This window comes from Ruditapes philippinarum, unplaced genomic scaffold, assembly GCF_026571515.1.
Source record: "Ruditapes philippinarum isolate M1 unplaced genomic scaffold, ASM2657151v2 ctg1319_1_1_1_1, whole genome shotgun sequence".
NCBI classification, from domain to species: Eukaryota; Metazoa; Mollusca; class Bivalvia; order Venerida; family Veneridae; genus Ruditapes; species Ruditapes philippinarum.
The window spans coordinates 292,096-307,049 of NW_026866837.1; the positions used below are offsets into that span (position 1 = coordinate 292,096).

Below are 14,954 nucleotides of genomic sequence, written 5' to 3' on the forward strand. Positions count from 1 at the left end.
TTACATGAAAAAAAAGGTTTTAAATTTTAATTAAATTTAAAATTTTTTACTGTATTAACAGTTGCTTTCTTTTGTTTTTTAACTTCACATGGCAAATCTATGTGAAAGCCAGTTTTTTTTAAAACAATGTATTTGATTACATATCTTTTTTTAAATATCATGCCCCAATGGATGAAAATTTAAATTTTTGTTAAATTTAAACATGATGGAAATATGGATGATGCAGTCCCGGGCACTACTAAAAAACTTGAAACATATAAAAATATAAAATAATCCTTTTAAAAATAAAAAAGCTAATTGGATTGAATGAAAATTTTTGTTATTTAAGTATTGGTTTAATATTTTTTGGGGTACCTTTGAAATATGGAAAAATGTGCAACCAAATTGAACAAGTAATTTTGACTATTTTGTTAAAAATTACTTTAATTTGCAGTTTTAATCCCTGAAGTAATCAGGCCATCATTTAACATGAAACCCCAAAATGTCGCCTAAGTTAGAAAGTATTCTTTTGTTTTGTTGAAATACTTTAACTATGTAAATATAACCTGTGTTGAAAAAGATCACTAATGTATTAAATACATTTTATTTGCATAATATTATCATGAGGCTATTGTATATCAACTATATTTCCCTTTCTCTGTAATACTATGTATGTATAAAGTGATGTTTACCCATTTTGTGTATATATTGACTTACTCTCATGTACAAATTCAAACTCAATCAAACTGAGTCTGCAATTTTCATTAAATTTGTTTCGATTAATGCTTTGGGTGAATCACCCTTTTCCCAGATTTGTGTTTACCTATGCCACTGGTATAAAGTCAGGCCAGACCACATACTTTATACAAGTCAGGCAGTCTGTTGTTGGTTGTTCAATATTAACTTCTTGATACTGAAACCCTTTACCATAAGAACTGACATAAATTCAAACTGACATAAATTCAATGCTGGGCAAGTTCATTTAACAAATGTATTTATATAAAGGTCAATCTTGTACAGAAATTACAATTATGTTGCTTGTATGCTACCGCAAGGGTTGTGTATAGTTATGGCATACTTACTGGTCTTTATGCTAAATTAGGAAACATGTTCTGGCAATTTATGTTGTCCTTGCTCAGGTCCATTGCCTGAAACTAATAAGTACTGTTATTCCACTTGCCCCTAATAGCTGTGGGTTAGAATCCTGACAGGGAATTTAGATTCTTAAATGTGAGGAAGCTATCCAGCAACTCTACAAACGTCTGTGGTTCTACTCAGGTGCCCATTCATGCCTAAATAATGCACAAAGGGTCACCTGAGGTCTTCCTACACCAGTAAAGCTGGAAAGTCGCCATGTTACCTATACGATGGTGGTTCAATGTAAGATAAACCGCTCATTGGAGAGTGATATGATGGTGTCACAAAAAACAATTCACTTTTAATGCTGAATGAAAATAGACTGGTGTCATAAACTCTTTTGTGATCACATACACAGGTTTGACTGTCATAAAATAGTTCTGTTTGGTTGTTGTTGTTTTTTGTCAGATTTTTATGCTTGACAAATCAGACTTAATGTTTGCTTGCAACACAACTTGAAGGGAATGTATGCTTATTTTGTCATTAACTGTCACTTAGTGTGCAAAAACCAGAAGTGCTATTTTAGGATTATTTAAGTGGTTAACTTTGCAGTTATTTACTTTTTGTGTTCTGCAAGTACAAAGTTCGTTTATTTTGTGAAACTTTGAAATTATTCTGAAGTAATTGGTGACTCTCGTGATTTAAACTTCCTTTTAACAATGTCAATGAGCTTGGTTTTTAATGCTTAAATCTAATCTTTTTTTAAGAAAGTGAAAACATAGAAAAAATTATTTGTCTTCCTACAGTTTCAAATAATCCTGGTACATGTACTAAATATACAACAGTCCAGACTTCCCGCTAAATCTAGACCCAAAGTATTCTCTAGAACAAGCATAAAAGTGAATAAGCATAAGGATGGCACTACTGCATGTTTTCTTTTCTTTGTTACCATAATATTATGAGCCGCGTCAGGACAAAACCAACGTAATGCGTTTGCGACCAGCATGGATCCAGACCAGCCTGCCGCGCAGTCTGATCAGGATCCATGCTGTTCGCTTACAAACACTATTACAAGTAAAGAAACTGGTAGCGAAGAGCTTGGATCCTGATCAGACTGCGCGGATGCGCAGGCCGGTCTGGATCCATGCTGGTCGCAAACGCATTACGTTGGTTTTGTGGTGACGCGGCTCATATATAGTCGTTATATAAGAGTTTTTTGCATCTAACAATCATAGATCTTCATCAAATTTGGTTCCTTGTCAACCTTATTTTTGTTGATTGAGTAATAACATAGAGTAATTGAACCGTCGTCTGTACGTACCTAAGTTCTACTTGTATGACCTCCCAGCTCCCCCGGACATAGAGTAATTGAACCGTCTGCCAGAAACATGTTACCCTTAACTAAGTTCTTCTTGTACGACACCACCTCCCGGACATAAAGTAATTAAACATAATTAAGTTCTACATATACGAATATAAAGTTCGTGAGCTTGGCAAGGTACATTGCAGACACTTCTGCAAGATCGTTATGCATAACATCATTTTCAAATTTCACCAGAACTTTTTTGTCCACTTTCTGCACATAATAAAATCATTTATCTATTACGTATGATAGGTTAATTCAACGTAAATGATTATGTATGAATTCAAATTCATGACCTTTAAACGAAAAGAACTTAAGCGTAGTAATTGTTACACTAAAACATACTAGTATGTGGAAAGTAAAATGCTCCATTCTCACTTCAGAGAGATCGCGCTACATTGTCTTGCGTCAGAATAGGACATGGAAATTTGCGTCAAGTTATTTAATTAATGCTCGTTATGAAATGCTTATAAATGTAAGAATTCTTGTTGAAAAGCATTTTGATTCTTTTACAGTATTACACTAATTTTCATATTAAATAACACCAGTGAATGAGGTGAATACATGTACATGTATATACACATTCGTGATAATTGCTGTGATAAAGTAATCGTTTGATGTCATATAATTTTGTATGTGTGTTTTTACTGTCATATTTTATTTCTTTTAGACTATTTCCTTTTTTGGTTAAGTGACTACATTAAAATTCACATGCAACACGTATCTAGCGTCAATTTTCAACGATAACGACTCCCTGATAATAATAAAAACAAATCATAGGTGTTGCGTTTGAAGTGCATTTCAGCGTATTATTAATGAGCGTTTTTTTTGTGCAGTGCTATAAAATAAATGGAAAACCTTGTTTTGTTTTTATTTGCATTGGATTTCTACTTACTAGCTGGATTGTTGTGTGAAATACACAAATGTTGCAAACTAAACAACTTACTGACTGAATTCCCGATACGTAGTACTGTCGAACGCTCTCTCTCTCTCTCCCTATCGCTGTATTATAGAAGACGTACGTGTGCTAACTCACGTTCACCAGTTTTGATTGTTTATTACTAAAATCAATTAGATTCAACCTATAGTATGGGGAATTCACAGCGTATACTAAGAAGCAGACGAACAAAGCGTTATATTCCCATATTTTTTAGACAGCTTAATTTATCTTCTTTGCGTACGTGACATTTGCACAGTTTCACATGATGCATCTTAAAATAATCTAATGATAAAATTATAATAGTAAGAAAAACAATGTACACGTATATAGCGGTATGTGGTCTGTAGATGATAAATAAATGTCATGAGCCACTAGCCATTTATCACGTAAATATAACGCGTTGACCTGGCTTGTTTTTATTACGTATTTTATTTTATTTACAAGTAATATTAATAGATCTATACGTTAGGACTACTGTAGTTTCGAATCATGTACGAAGAAGTTCCACTTCATTTGGACCTTTTTGTCTTCCTGAATCTTTTAAGAGAAAATAGGTTTTGGATAATTCATTGCCGAATGTCTGATATTCTTTATTGATTTTGCACGTGTTGTGTTCGATTTATGCTATTTTTGGTCCTAAATAATTGTTCATATTGCACTTTTCCCATCATGTTTCATTGTTTATACAGGCATGAGTTCATGGAGTTCACATATACAATAATTAGAGGCGATTCGCACATTGCCCATATTCACTTATCTGGGCATAGACCACTTAATCGTACTCTCACGTGCACTCCATTTCCATCTCACGTTGAACAAAGACAAGAAAACACAGAACGGATACATGTACGGTATTTCCGTCTAACCTTCGCCAAGAAACTAATATATCGAGTAAAAGTCCACCTAAATTAAGTAAATTTAAAAGAAAACAGTACATTATTTATGTATGTAGAAATCGTAACCTATTGACATCAATTCGGATTTTATGTCGCTGTACACCAGTTGGCATTTTTAAATTGATTAAAATGGTCAAACATAATTGAAATCATAGTTTTACCGAAATAGACACTATTTTCCTTTGAATGTCAAGATTATACATTCGTTTTACATTATTTCTCTAATATACTTACATCCTCTGTTTTTGTTAACATCAAAACCCACGTGGTAGAACTTTAACTCCGAGATAATTATGAATAATCGTCGAGGTGTTCCGATTAGTCATGCTAATTTAAAGCTGCTAAAATAATGAAATGAGACCCAGACCTCGATTTAAATTATAATAAATTGTTTACTGTTATTAAACATGTACATGTATATACTATTACTACACATGTATGTATTTTAAACGCAAATCATCTTCACAAATAAAATTGTTCGCTCCTATTTTTTTTGCGGTAAACCAAATACACAAAAATAACACTGCAGATCTACGTTCTTTATCAAAGCATGTTGATTTAACAGATATATCTACGTGATGTTTCGTGAATCTCTTTAAAAAACATATTTTGTATACTAATGTAGGTCCTACTGAAATAGAATTTTTTTCTCGTGAAGTGCTTTGTATGTTACTTTAAGGGGTATTAAGTATACAGCTATATACATGAAGTTCTGTATAACAACCCGAATGTTTATCAATACTCAACATGAACATACCATCCCCTTTTTGCAAATTTTAAAAAGTGACTTATGCCAAACCGGGATTTGTAGTGAACGAACAAAATGAAAAATCAAAAAAAAGTTTTTCATTTTTTCAAAAAAAATCCATCCAAATTTTTTTTATTTAATTTAACTCACCCTTGGGCCCAAGGACCTTTTCATAAAAAATTTTACGGGGGAATTTACCTTTAACGTCCAATTTATAAAAAGAGTACGGCAAGTCTTTTTTTAAGATCCAAAACATTTTCCAAAATGAACTGTTGATCATAGTCAATCATTTGGGAAAAATCTATATAATTAGATTCAATTCACTTCAACAATTCTTTTTACATGACAATGAAAAAATGAGCATAATGTCACTTCATACTAACTTGTATTTGCAACCCGATCCTGCAAGAAATTATAGATAGGTGGATGAAAAATCGGTTTGGCCCGTAAAGGGTCCGAAGCATTGTGTACACCAGTCTTACTGACGATATTTGAGACCGGTGCGTATACAATGGGTCCGAAGAAGACGTGTTGAGGTCAACTTGAGGACCTTGAAATGGAAATGAAGATCTGGATTTTTTTTCAAGCATATCAAGCATAATTCATGGCATAATTCGTATACAGGACACATGTGAGGATTATAACCGGGATGACTGATACTGGCAATGGGGACAAGCGCGTTTACTATGGTTCAGAACATTTCAAATGGTCCTTCAGATTTTGACAGGCATAGATATACATGTACCTTTAAATTTCATGAAAAAGGATCGATAAAATACAAATGATGGAACACTGGGACAGTATTTCGTAACTTGATGGTACGGGTGCCTTATAACTATATGACCTATTTTAAAACATATTTTTGTAATTATCTTATTAAAACTAGATTACTACTATCTATCTATCTATCTATCTATCTATCTATCTATCTATCTATCTATCTATCTATCTATCTATCTATCTATCTATCTATCTATCTATCTATCTATCTATCTATCTATCTATCTATCTATCTATCTATCTATCTATCTATCTATCTATCTATCTATCTATCTATCTATCTATCTATCTATCTATCTATCTATCTATCTATCTATCTATCTATCTATCTATCTATCTATCTATCTATCTATCTATCTATCTATCTATCTATCTATCTATCTATCTATCTATCTATCTATCTATCTATCTATCTATCTATCTATCTATCTATCTATCTATCTATCTATCTATCTATCTATCTATCTATCTATCTATCTATCTATCTATCTATCTATCTATCTATCTATCTATCTATCTATCTATCTATCTATCTATCTATCTATCTATCTATCTATCTATCTATCTATCTATCTATCTATCTATCTATCTATCTATCTATCTATCTATCTATCTATCTATCTATCTATCTATCTATCTATCTATCTATCTATCTATCTATCTATCTATCTATCTATCTATCTATCTATCTATCTATCTATCTATCTATCTATCTATCTATCTATCTATCTATCTATCTATCTATCTATCTATCTATCTATCTATCTATCTATCTATCTATCTATCTATCTATCTATCTATCTATCTATCTATCTATCTATCTATCTATCTATCTATCTATCTATCTATCTATCTATCTATCTATCTATCTATCTATCTATCTATCTATCTATCTATCTATCTATCTATCTATCTATCTATCTATCTATCTATCTATCTATCTATCTATCTATCTATCTATCTATCTATCTATCTATCTATCTATCTATCTATCTATCTATCTATCTATCTATCTATCTATCTATCTATCTATCTATCTATCTATCTATCTATCTATCTATCTATCTATCTATCTATCTATCTATCTATCTATCTATCTATCTATCTATCTATCTATCTATCTATCTATCTATCTATCTATCTATCTATCTATCTATCTATCTATCTATCTATCTATCTATCTATCTATCTATCTATCTATCTATCTATCTATCTATCTATCTATCTATCTATCTATCTATCTATCTATCTATCTATCTATCTATCTATCTATCTATCTATCTATCTATCTATCTATCTATCTATCTATCTATCTATCTATCTATCTATCTATCTATCTATCTATCTATCTATCTATCTATCTATCTATCTATCTATCTATCTATCTATCTATCTATTTATCTATCTATCTATCTATCTATCTATCTATCTATCTATCTATCTATCTATCTATCTATCTATCTATCTATCTATCTATCTATCTATCTATCTATCTATCTATCTATCTATCTATCTATCTATCTATCTATCTATCTATCTATCTATCTATCTATCTATCTATCTATCTATCTATCTATCTATCTATCTATCTATCTATCTATCTATCTATCTATCTATCTATCTATCTATCTATCTATCTATCTATCTATCTATCTATCTATCTATCTATCTATCTATCTATCTATCTTCCATATAGTCAACCCCTGCTGGGACCTAGACTTGACGCGCGTCAACTGACAAGAATGTTAGTAAAAGAGTTGAAAAAAAGAATATAAAAGTAAAGGAAATGAGTATATTGTTAAAAAACAGGTTAAAAACAGAAAAGGTATTTTTAGGGAGACGTATGTTCAATCCGGCTTACAGCCAGACTGAACTCGGGGCCAGACAAGTTTATGATTTCAGGTGGTAAAGCATTCCAGTGGACAATTGTTCTTGGGAAAAATGAATATTTATAGTAATCATTTTTAGTTTGGACTTGTTGGAATGCATGGAGATGGGATGTTCTAGATGATCTTGTAAGAGGGACGATATACTTTGGGAAAGGAATAGCCACCTGGTCATGCAGGATGTTGTGAACATGACCAGGCGTTGGTCAATACGCCGAAGGTCAAGGCGCCTCAATTGAAGGGAAGTCAACATGTCAGTGACACTTGACATACGCCAAAGTCATGTTTGACCCACCTAGCAGCCCTTCTCTGGACTGACTCTATCTGGTCAATGAGAGTTCCTGTGTAGGGGGACCAGACCCGTGGAGCTGTACTCAAGCTGGGGTCTGACAAGTGTCTTGTATGCGGTTTGACTTTAACCTTTCTGAGTGAACCTTGATGTTTCGGCGTAGAAAACCAAGTGTTTGATTCGCCTTTGTTGTGATGTTGTTTATGTGTTTGTTCCATGTTAAATCATTTGATATTGTAATGCAAGGTATTTTGCAGATGGAACTGTTTCTAATGTGGTGTTATGTAGGAGGTATTTTGTTGGAATGACTGTTTTTTCGTTTTGTGATTTGGATAACCTGGCATTTTGATGGATTAAATTGCATGTCCCATTTTGTTTCCCATTGTTCAAGTTGGTGTAAGTCATGTTGAAGTAAGCTAGAATGAGAAGCGACAGTCAGAGATAGATAGATGGCTGTGTCATCAGCAAAATAGGCGGACCTTAGAGGATTGGACATATTCAGGAAGGTCATTTATGTATATAAGAAATAAGAGAGGTCCGAGGACCGAGCCCTGGGGAACACCGGAGGAGACTGGTATGGAGCTGGATGTGGAGCCATTTACCACCACGGACTGTGACCTGTTATCAAGAAAACCTTTGATCCATTTCAGAGTCTGACCCCTTATACCGTAGAAATGCAGCTTATACAGGAGTTTTTCATGGTTGACCATATCAAAGGCCTTAGAGAAGTCAAGAAGGATTAAGTCTACTTGGCTTCTCTGATTTACTGACTGTAGGATATCATCTATAAGCATTAATAATTGGGATTGACATGACCTTTTTTCTCGGAAACCATGCTGCAATTCATAGAACAAGTTTGATCTAGTAAAGTGCTTTGTTATACTGGAGGAGACAATGTGTTCCAGGGTTTTACACAAGATACAGGTAAGAGAGATAGGGCGATAGTTGGCTGGGTCTGACTTACTACCTTTTTTAAAGACAGGGGGCGACATTTGCCATTTTCCAGAATGTCTGGTAGAGTGCTGGACTGCAGTGATTTCTGGAAAAGTTTGGACACTATAGGAGCTAATTCTTTACTGGTATTTTTTGAGCACAATGGGTCTAATTTGATCAGGTCCTGCAGCCTTATGGGGGTTGAGGTTTTTTAAAAGCTTCTCAACACCTTTTACAGAGATATCAATATCACGCATGGGGTTATGGGGGCTAAATGGTGTGTGGGGAACCTCTCTACCTGTATCTGCCTGATCCTGTACCTTCATATCAGCAAGGAATTTAAGAGAAACAGGGGATTTAGAAGTGAAAACTGATTGAAATTGTTCATTTAGTACTGTTGCCTTGTCTTGATCTGATGTATACAGTTTATTGTGTTTTTTCAGTGAGTCAATGCCAAAAGAATCTTGTTTTGAATGTTTTAATAGTGAATATAGCTTTTTGGTGTTTGGTCTGGTTTGTGTTTGTTCATGTTCTTGAGAGATGTTGTTGTTAATGTTTAGTATATCTTATAGATTACTATAGTTTTAATTTCCAGATTACTATACGTAGTTATATACAAAAGAAAGCTAGGCACGTATATTTTCAAAAGTAAAAATTTATTTTCCTTTCAATATTTCAAGAATTTTAATAGATTTACACAAATTCTATTTACAACTCCTTTTGAAGTTTGTATATTTTTATATATTGACCGATAGTTTATGCGTGTGTGCATAATTTATTGCTACAAACAAAACTGTTCGTTTCTTCTTTTAATGAACATAAGTTGATTTTTTATATATAAAAATTAACAGGCCTACAAGTAAAGTGCATTATTATCTTTCACGTACATAGATCTATCTATTTATGACTGATCTTTTAGTGTCATTTAAATTTTGAAAATCATACTGATAACTATTTACGCTATTCCATATCAGTACATCTTATGTACTGTACACGAAAAAATATTTTTTTTACAAGTACATGTACTGTAGGCCTAATTGCAATATTTGAAAATAAAGTAATTGATTGTTTAATGATATAAGTAGGCGTTTTTCTTTTTCTTTAATATTTAGGCCTACCATAACCAGTTTTCCCTCATTTCTCCGAAAAACCACGTGCGGCGCGTTCAAGCGTGACTTTCCGCTTCGCTGCGTTGTTATCAAAACAAGGAAACATGGCGGATAGCCTACGTGACGATACAAGCATAGACAGTATTATCAATAAATGTGATATTTGTGAGCGTGTTGTCAACCTGAAATTGTGTGCTAGATGTAGGGCAGTAGCATACTGTTCGAAAAATCATCAAAAACAAGCTTGGCCGGAGCACAAAGCTTTTTGCAAAAGATCAATGCAGAAAACAGCCGCGAAAACTAGTGACAGTGTCAATAAAACAGATACCGGGGGCTTAGGAGAACAGTTATCATCTTTATCGATCGATTCTCAAGTAGCATCGTCTGCTGTCACGTCCACAAAGAAACGTGTTATGCATCAGTGTGATGAATTAAAAAAAGACGAATATTATGATTTGTTTACAAGTGATTGCGATTCATCACTTGAAACTTGTCATGCAGATGGAGCCACAGCGATAAAAAATACGGAAAATAATTTACCATGTGACAGTGAACAACATAAGACTGATATAAATACTGAAAATAATGCACAGTTTAATGCAGAAAGTGATGTAACTGAAAGTGGAAGCTCTGAGAAGTTTATTCTTGAAACTGAGGAATCGGTTTTGCATGCCCCAGATTATACGCAGCAGGCCGAAGCACAAATAACTAGCAAAGTAAACGATAAAAAGATGCCATACCTTAGTGTTATAGAAGGGAGAAATAAGACTTTAGGTGATTATGTCATTAAATGTCTTAATTCTTATGGGATATGTGTTTTAGACAATTTTTTAGGAGATTCTAAAGGAACTGATATTCTAGATGATGTGATGTTGATGCATGAACATGGTGAATTAACTCGTGGACAACTTGTTAACACTAATTCCCCTGGAAATGAAGTGCGAGGGGATGTTATCACATGGGTAGACGGGTCTGAACGTGGTTGTAACAATGTTAATTTTCTTATTTCTTCAATAGACGCTATTATGTTACATTGCCAAAGATCTCTTGGACAATATCATATTAAAGGAAGATCAAAGGTATAACTGATTTGAATTAATTTGATCTCCCAAGCAGTGTTAAATATTAGGTTCTTTATATTTCCATTTCAAGTTTTGCCAGTTGTGATACTAACGCTAGTAAATGGTCAACCTAAAAAGTTAAAATTTTGTCCAACATTATCATCAGAATAAAATTATGGCTAAATTGAAAATGAGCACTTTATTATTTTATTAATAGTATATATCACAGTATAACATATTTTAATAACAATGAATGAATCATAATAAAAGCTTTCAATTGCTTTTAAAGGACTAAATATTTATGCGAGGCTGGTGCTCGTGATTAAATTGAAGCATTTCTTTTTATTATGGTTTTGCAACAGCAGCCAATAAGACAATTAATTTTGCAGCCCTTAGACAACGATTTTGCTAGCAGCTAAGAATTGCAGAGATCGCTGCACAAAATTTCATACTTGGCATGTTATGTGGTCCAATTAATACAATTGCAAGTCCATGGTGTACACTGAATGATATACTCGGGGTCAGACTATTATTAATATTTAATTATTATAATTTAATTATTATAATATATTATAATTTCTACATTGTCCTGACTCAGTCTGAGCCGAGTATATCATTCAGCTTAAGGTTCCAATTTTTTTGTCATCATAACATAATTAAATTTACATTTTATCAAAGCTACTTTAAATAGCTAGACTCTGTAGGATGCCGGCTGTAGAGATTAAACTATGAGGAATGTTGCAGGATTCAATGAAATTAAATTTCTACAGAACTTAAATCAAGTGTACATGCTATTGTATTATTGTTTGTAATCTTTATTCATGTACTAACTTGTTTCATTAATTTACATGTACATTATAATTTATATGAGTTAAAGGGACTCCATTGAGGCTTTTTGACATGATAGGTTGGAAAATAGTTTTTCCAGATAAATGTACCATTTGATGAAGGTTTAGACCACTAATCTTTGTGCAAAATTTCAAATCATTCGCACACTTTGTTTTTCCAGAATAATTTTTCAAATTGTAAAATAATGACCCAAAATGAAAAGTGTTTAAACGCTTTTCACTCAAATCAGACTCAGGAAAGCATAAAAATACGAATTTCAATTTATTTCAAAGTATATTAATTTCTTAACTATCTTTGCATATATTTCTGTTTAAAGTGTCCCAGCTCATTCATGTAAGAAATTCAAATGTTATGTTTTTAGGCTTTTAAACCTCAGTGGAGTCCCTTTAATATACTGGTAATCAAGGACTTTTGTGGTTTGTTGACAAGCATGAAGTGTTCAACTTCATGACTGAAAGGTGTTGAAATTGATAGCTTATTAAAAAATACATGTTAGGAAGGAGGATATAGCAACTTAGAATAAACCAAGAATAATTGATTATGTTTAGTCTGGCAAATGATGAATCTAGCTAAGGTGTTGTGCAATATTCAAGTGAAATAATCAAAAGGCAAAGATGCAGAGAAATTTTCTTATCACTCAATGTCAAGAGTGTTGTTTCACCATTAGGCATGTCAGACATACCTTATGTGCATGATGATGCACAAAGTTAAGTGGAATATTAAGTCATTGCTTCTGAAATTGTAATACTGTGCAAATAGAAATTGTCTCCATTTGTCAAAGCTTAATAGTGGTTGCACACAGCAGTGCCCACAATAATTTTAAAGTACAATTTATCTTTACAAGAATGTGAAAAATTCAATAAAAATAGTGTTTAGCTTCAAGTTAAAATTGAAACACTATTATAAGTTGGAAAAAATTTAAAAGAAAAATTATGCGGTCTCTGAAGAGGGGTCTTAATAAGTCCTTTTTATTTTGAACAAAAATACCAACAAAAAGTAATTAAACTTGTGAAGCATGGTTGCATTAAGTTGTAATATTTTGGCACACATTGTAGACAAGAGACAGGTGTTTGTTTGAGAGACAGCTAGTACATGTATATACATTGTATATTAGTATATACAATGTACCAGCAACTAGAAACATCACCAATACATGATTATATTATAATTTAATGAATTATAATATGATGTTTATTCCTTATAAGGCAGGGGCTGTTTATTCCTTATAAGCCCATGGGCTGTTTTCAGGCTTCTTTCTCACAATTAAAATACTTTAAAATCATGCAGTTTTCCCCGAAAATTCAATTAACATCAAGTTCTTCCTCTTATGCCGAAATGCTATTGCCCTCTCCCCCCCTATTTCAGAGAAGGGTCCATTCCTATACACTGAAAAAAAGCTCTGAAAAAAAATTGCCAAATATACATGTATTATAATGTAAACTTTATGGTCAATATTATTTTGGTTTTTGGCAAGAACATTTTTGAACTCTGTTGTAAAAAAACAAAGAAAAAAAAGTTTTATGTTATTATTCTAGGATGTTCTAGGATTATCATCGCAGCTGTTGCAATAGAGAATTTCAAAAAAATTTGAAATGTGTGTAATATTCTATTTAGAAACAAATAACATGTAAAAGTGTTTTCGTCTGTCTGGAGCAATTTTCAGAATTTCTGAGATGTAATGCGCAAAATCCAAAAGCCAATAAGCAAACTTTTCTTGACGATTATAGAAAATAACAAGGCTAACTAATGCTTTGAATTTGGAACAGTCCATTAAAAGTTGAGGGGATTTCAATAGCATAGCTACATGTACAAACTACAAAGTAAACTGCAGCATAGAGATTTGTAGCTAAGGCAGATCACTTATATTTGATAATTTCCAGCAGGCAAAGGGTTTTAGAAGCTTTAATAAATATATATCATACACTTTTCAAATAAGCAAAACAATTTGTAAAACTAGGCTTTTAAGTTTTTTTATTGTTTTTTTTTTTGCAAAATCAATGCAAATAAAACATGAGACTGAAAAAAACAATCCCAGAAATATATTCAGTACAAATTAAATTTGCAGCTAAGATATTTAAAAAGGAAGCAGAAAAAGAATTGGTATTGAATGATTGATTTAATTTGTCATTGAAGCATGTATGTTGACCTGTAACTTTAATTTATTTTATGTATGTTAAATGGTAAATTTATGTTAAAATGTGCCCATTTGGATTGCAAAATGTATGCTAATTAGATTTGCATGTTGTCATCATGCAATCAAACATTTTATTTGCAGTAAAGCCCACCTAGTAACCCCAGTACTGAAAGTATTAGGTCTTCATAGGTCAGGCTTGAAGGTTTAATTCCAGGGCATGCAACATGCATATTTTGTGACAATGTGGTTGAAGACCAAATGTCTTATATGGTTGTTATACCATGCAATATAATATGGATGAAAGGTCCTGCATACATTTAATATCCTACAATGTATATGGTTCAAGAAAATTGCCTTAAACGGTTGGAAACATTTGTCTTAAAGTCATTTGTACACATTTGAAATGCCTTTGACAGACAATTGCCTGAATGAGTGCTAACACAGCCTGCATAGGCTACTACTATAAATAGAATCAGTCTACTGTCTTGAGGCCTCAGTAATAAGTATATACAATGTACATTGTGTACATGTTTTATGTCTGGATTTTGCAGAATAAGCAAAAGTGCTTGGTACTTTTGTAAATATAAGTATTGTAAATATAAGTACATGTACTTCTAATTGCATCCATCAAGTTGTTTATGAACAGTAAACAATGAGAAAATAAGAAAAAAGGTGAGTTTAACAAGTTGATTATTAGTCAATTGAGTAATTTTTAAGTTGTTTTCATGATGTGTATATTTTTCAGGCAATGGTTGCAGCTTACCCTGGCAACTCAACGCGATTTCTCCGACATGTTGATAATCCCAGTGGTGATGGGCGCTGTGTTACATGTATTTATTACCTCAATAAAAACTGGAATTCTAAGGTAAATAGACAAAAAAATATCAGTTTTTGAATCCCTGATGTAAAA

The 14,954-nt window shown here is 32.5% G+C and overlaps 1 protein-coding gene across 1 annotated transcript; it reads left to right on the forward strand.

The window, feature by feature from the left end:
• Positions 1–10,074: 10,074 nt before the first annotated feature.
• LOC132733865 (egl nine homolog 1-like) lies at positions 10,075–14,954 on the forward strand. The gene is made up of 2 exons (XM_060720590.1): positions 10,075–11,079; positions 14,790–14,954. The coding sequence occupies exons 1-2, from the start codon at positions 10,105–10,107 to the stop codon at positions 14,937–14,939; spliced, it is 1,125 nt and encodes a 374-aa protein (XP_060576573.1). The 5' UTR covers positions 10,075–10,104; the 3' UTR covers positions 14,940–14,954.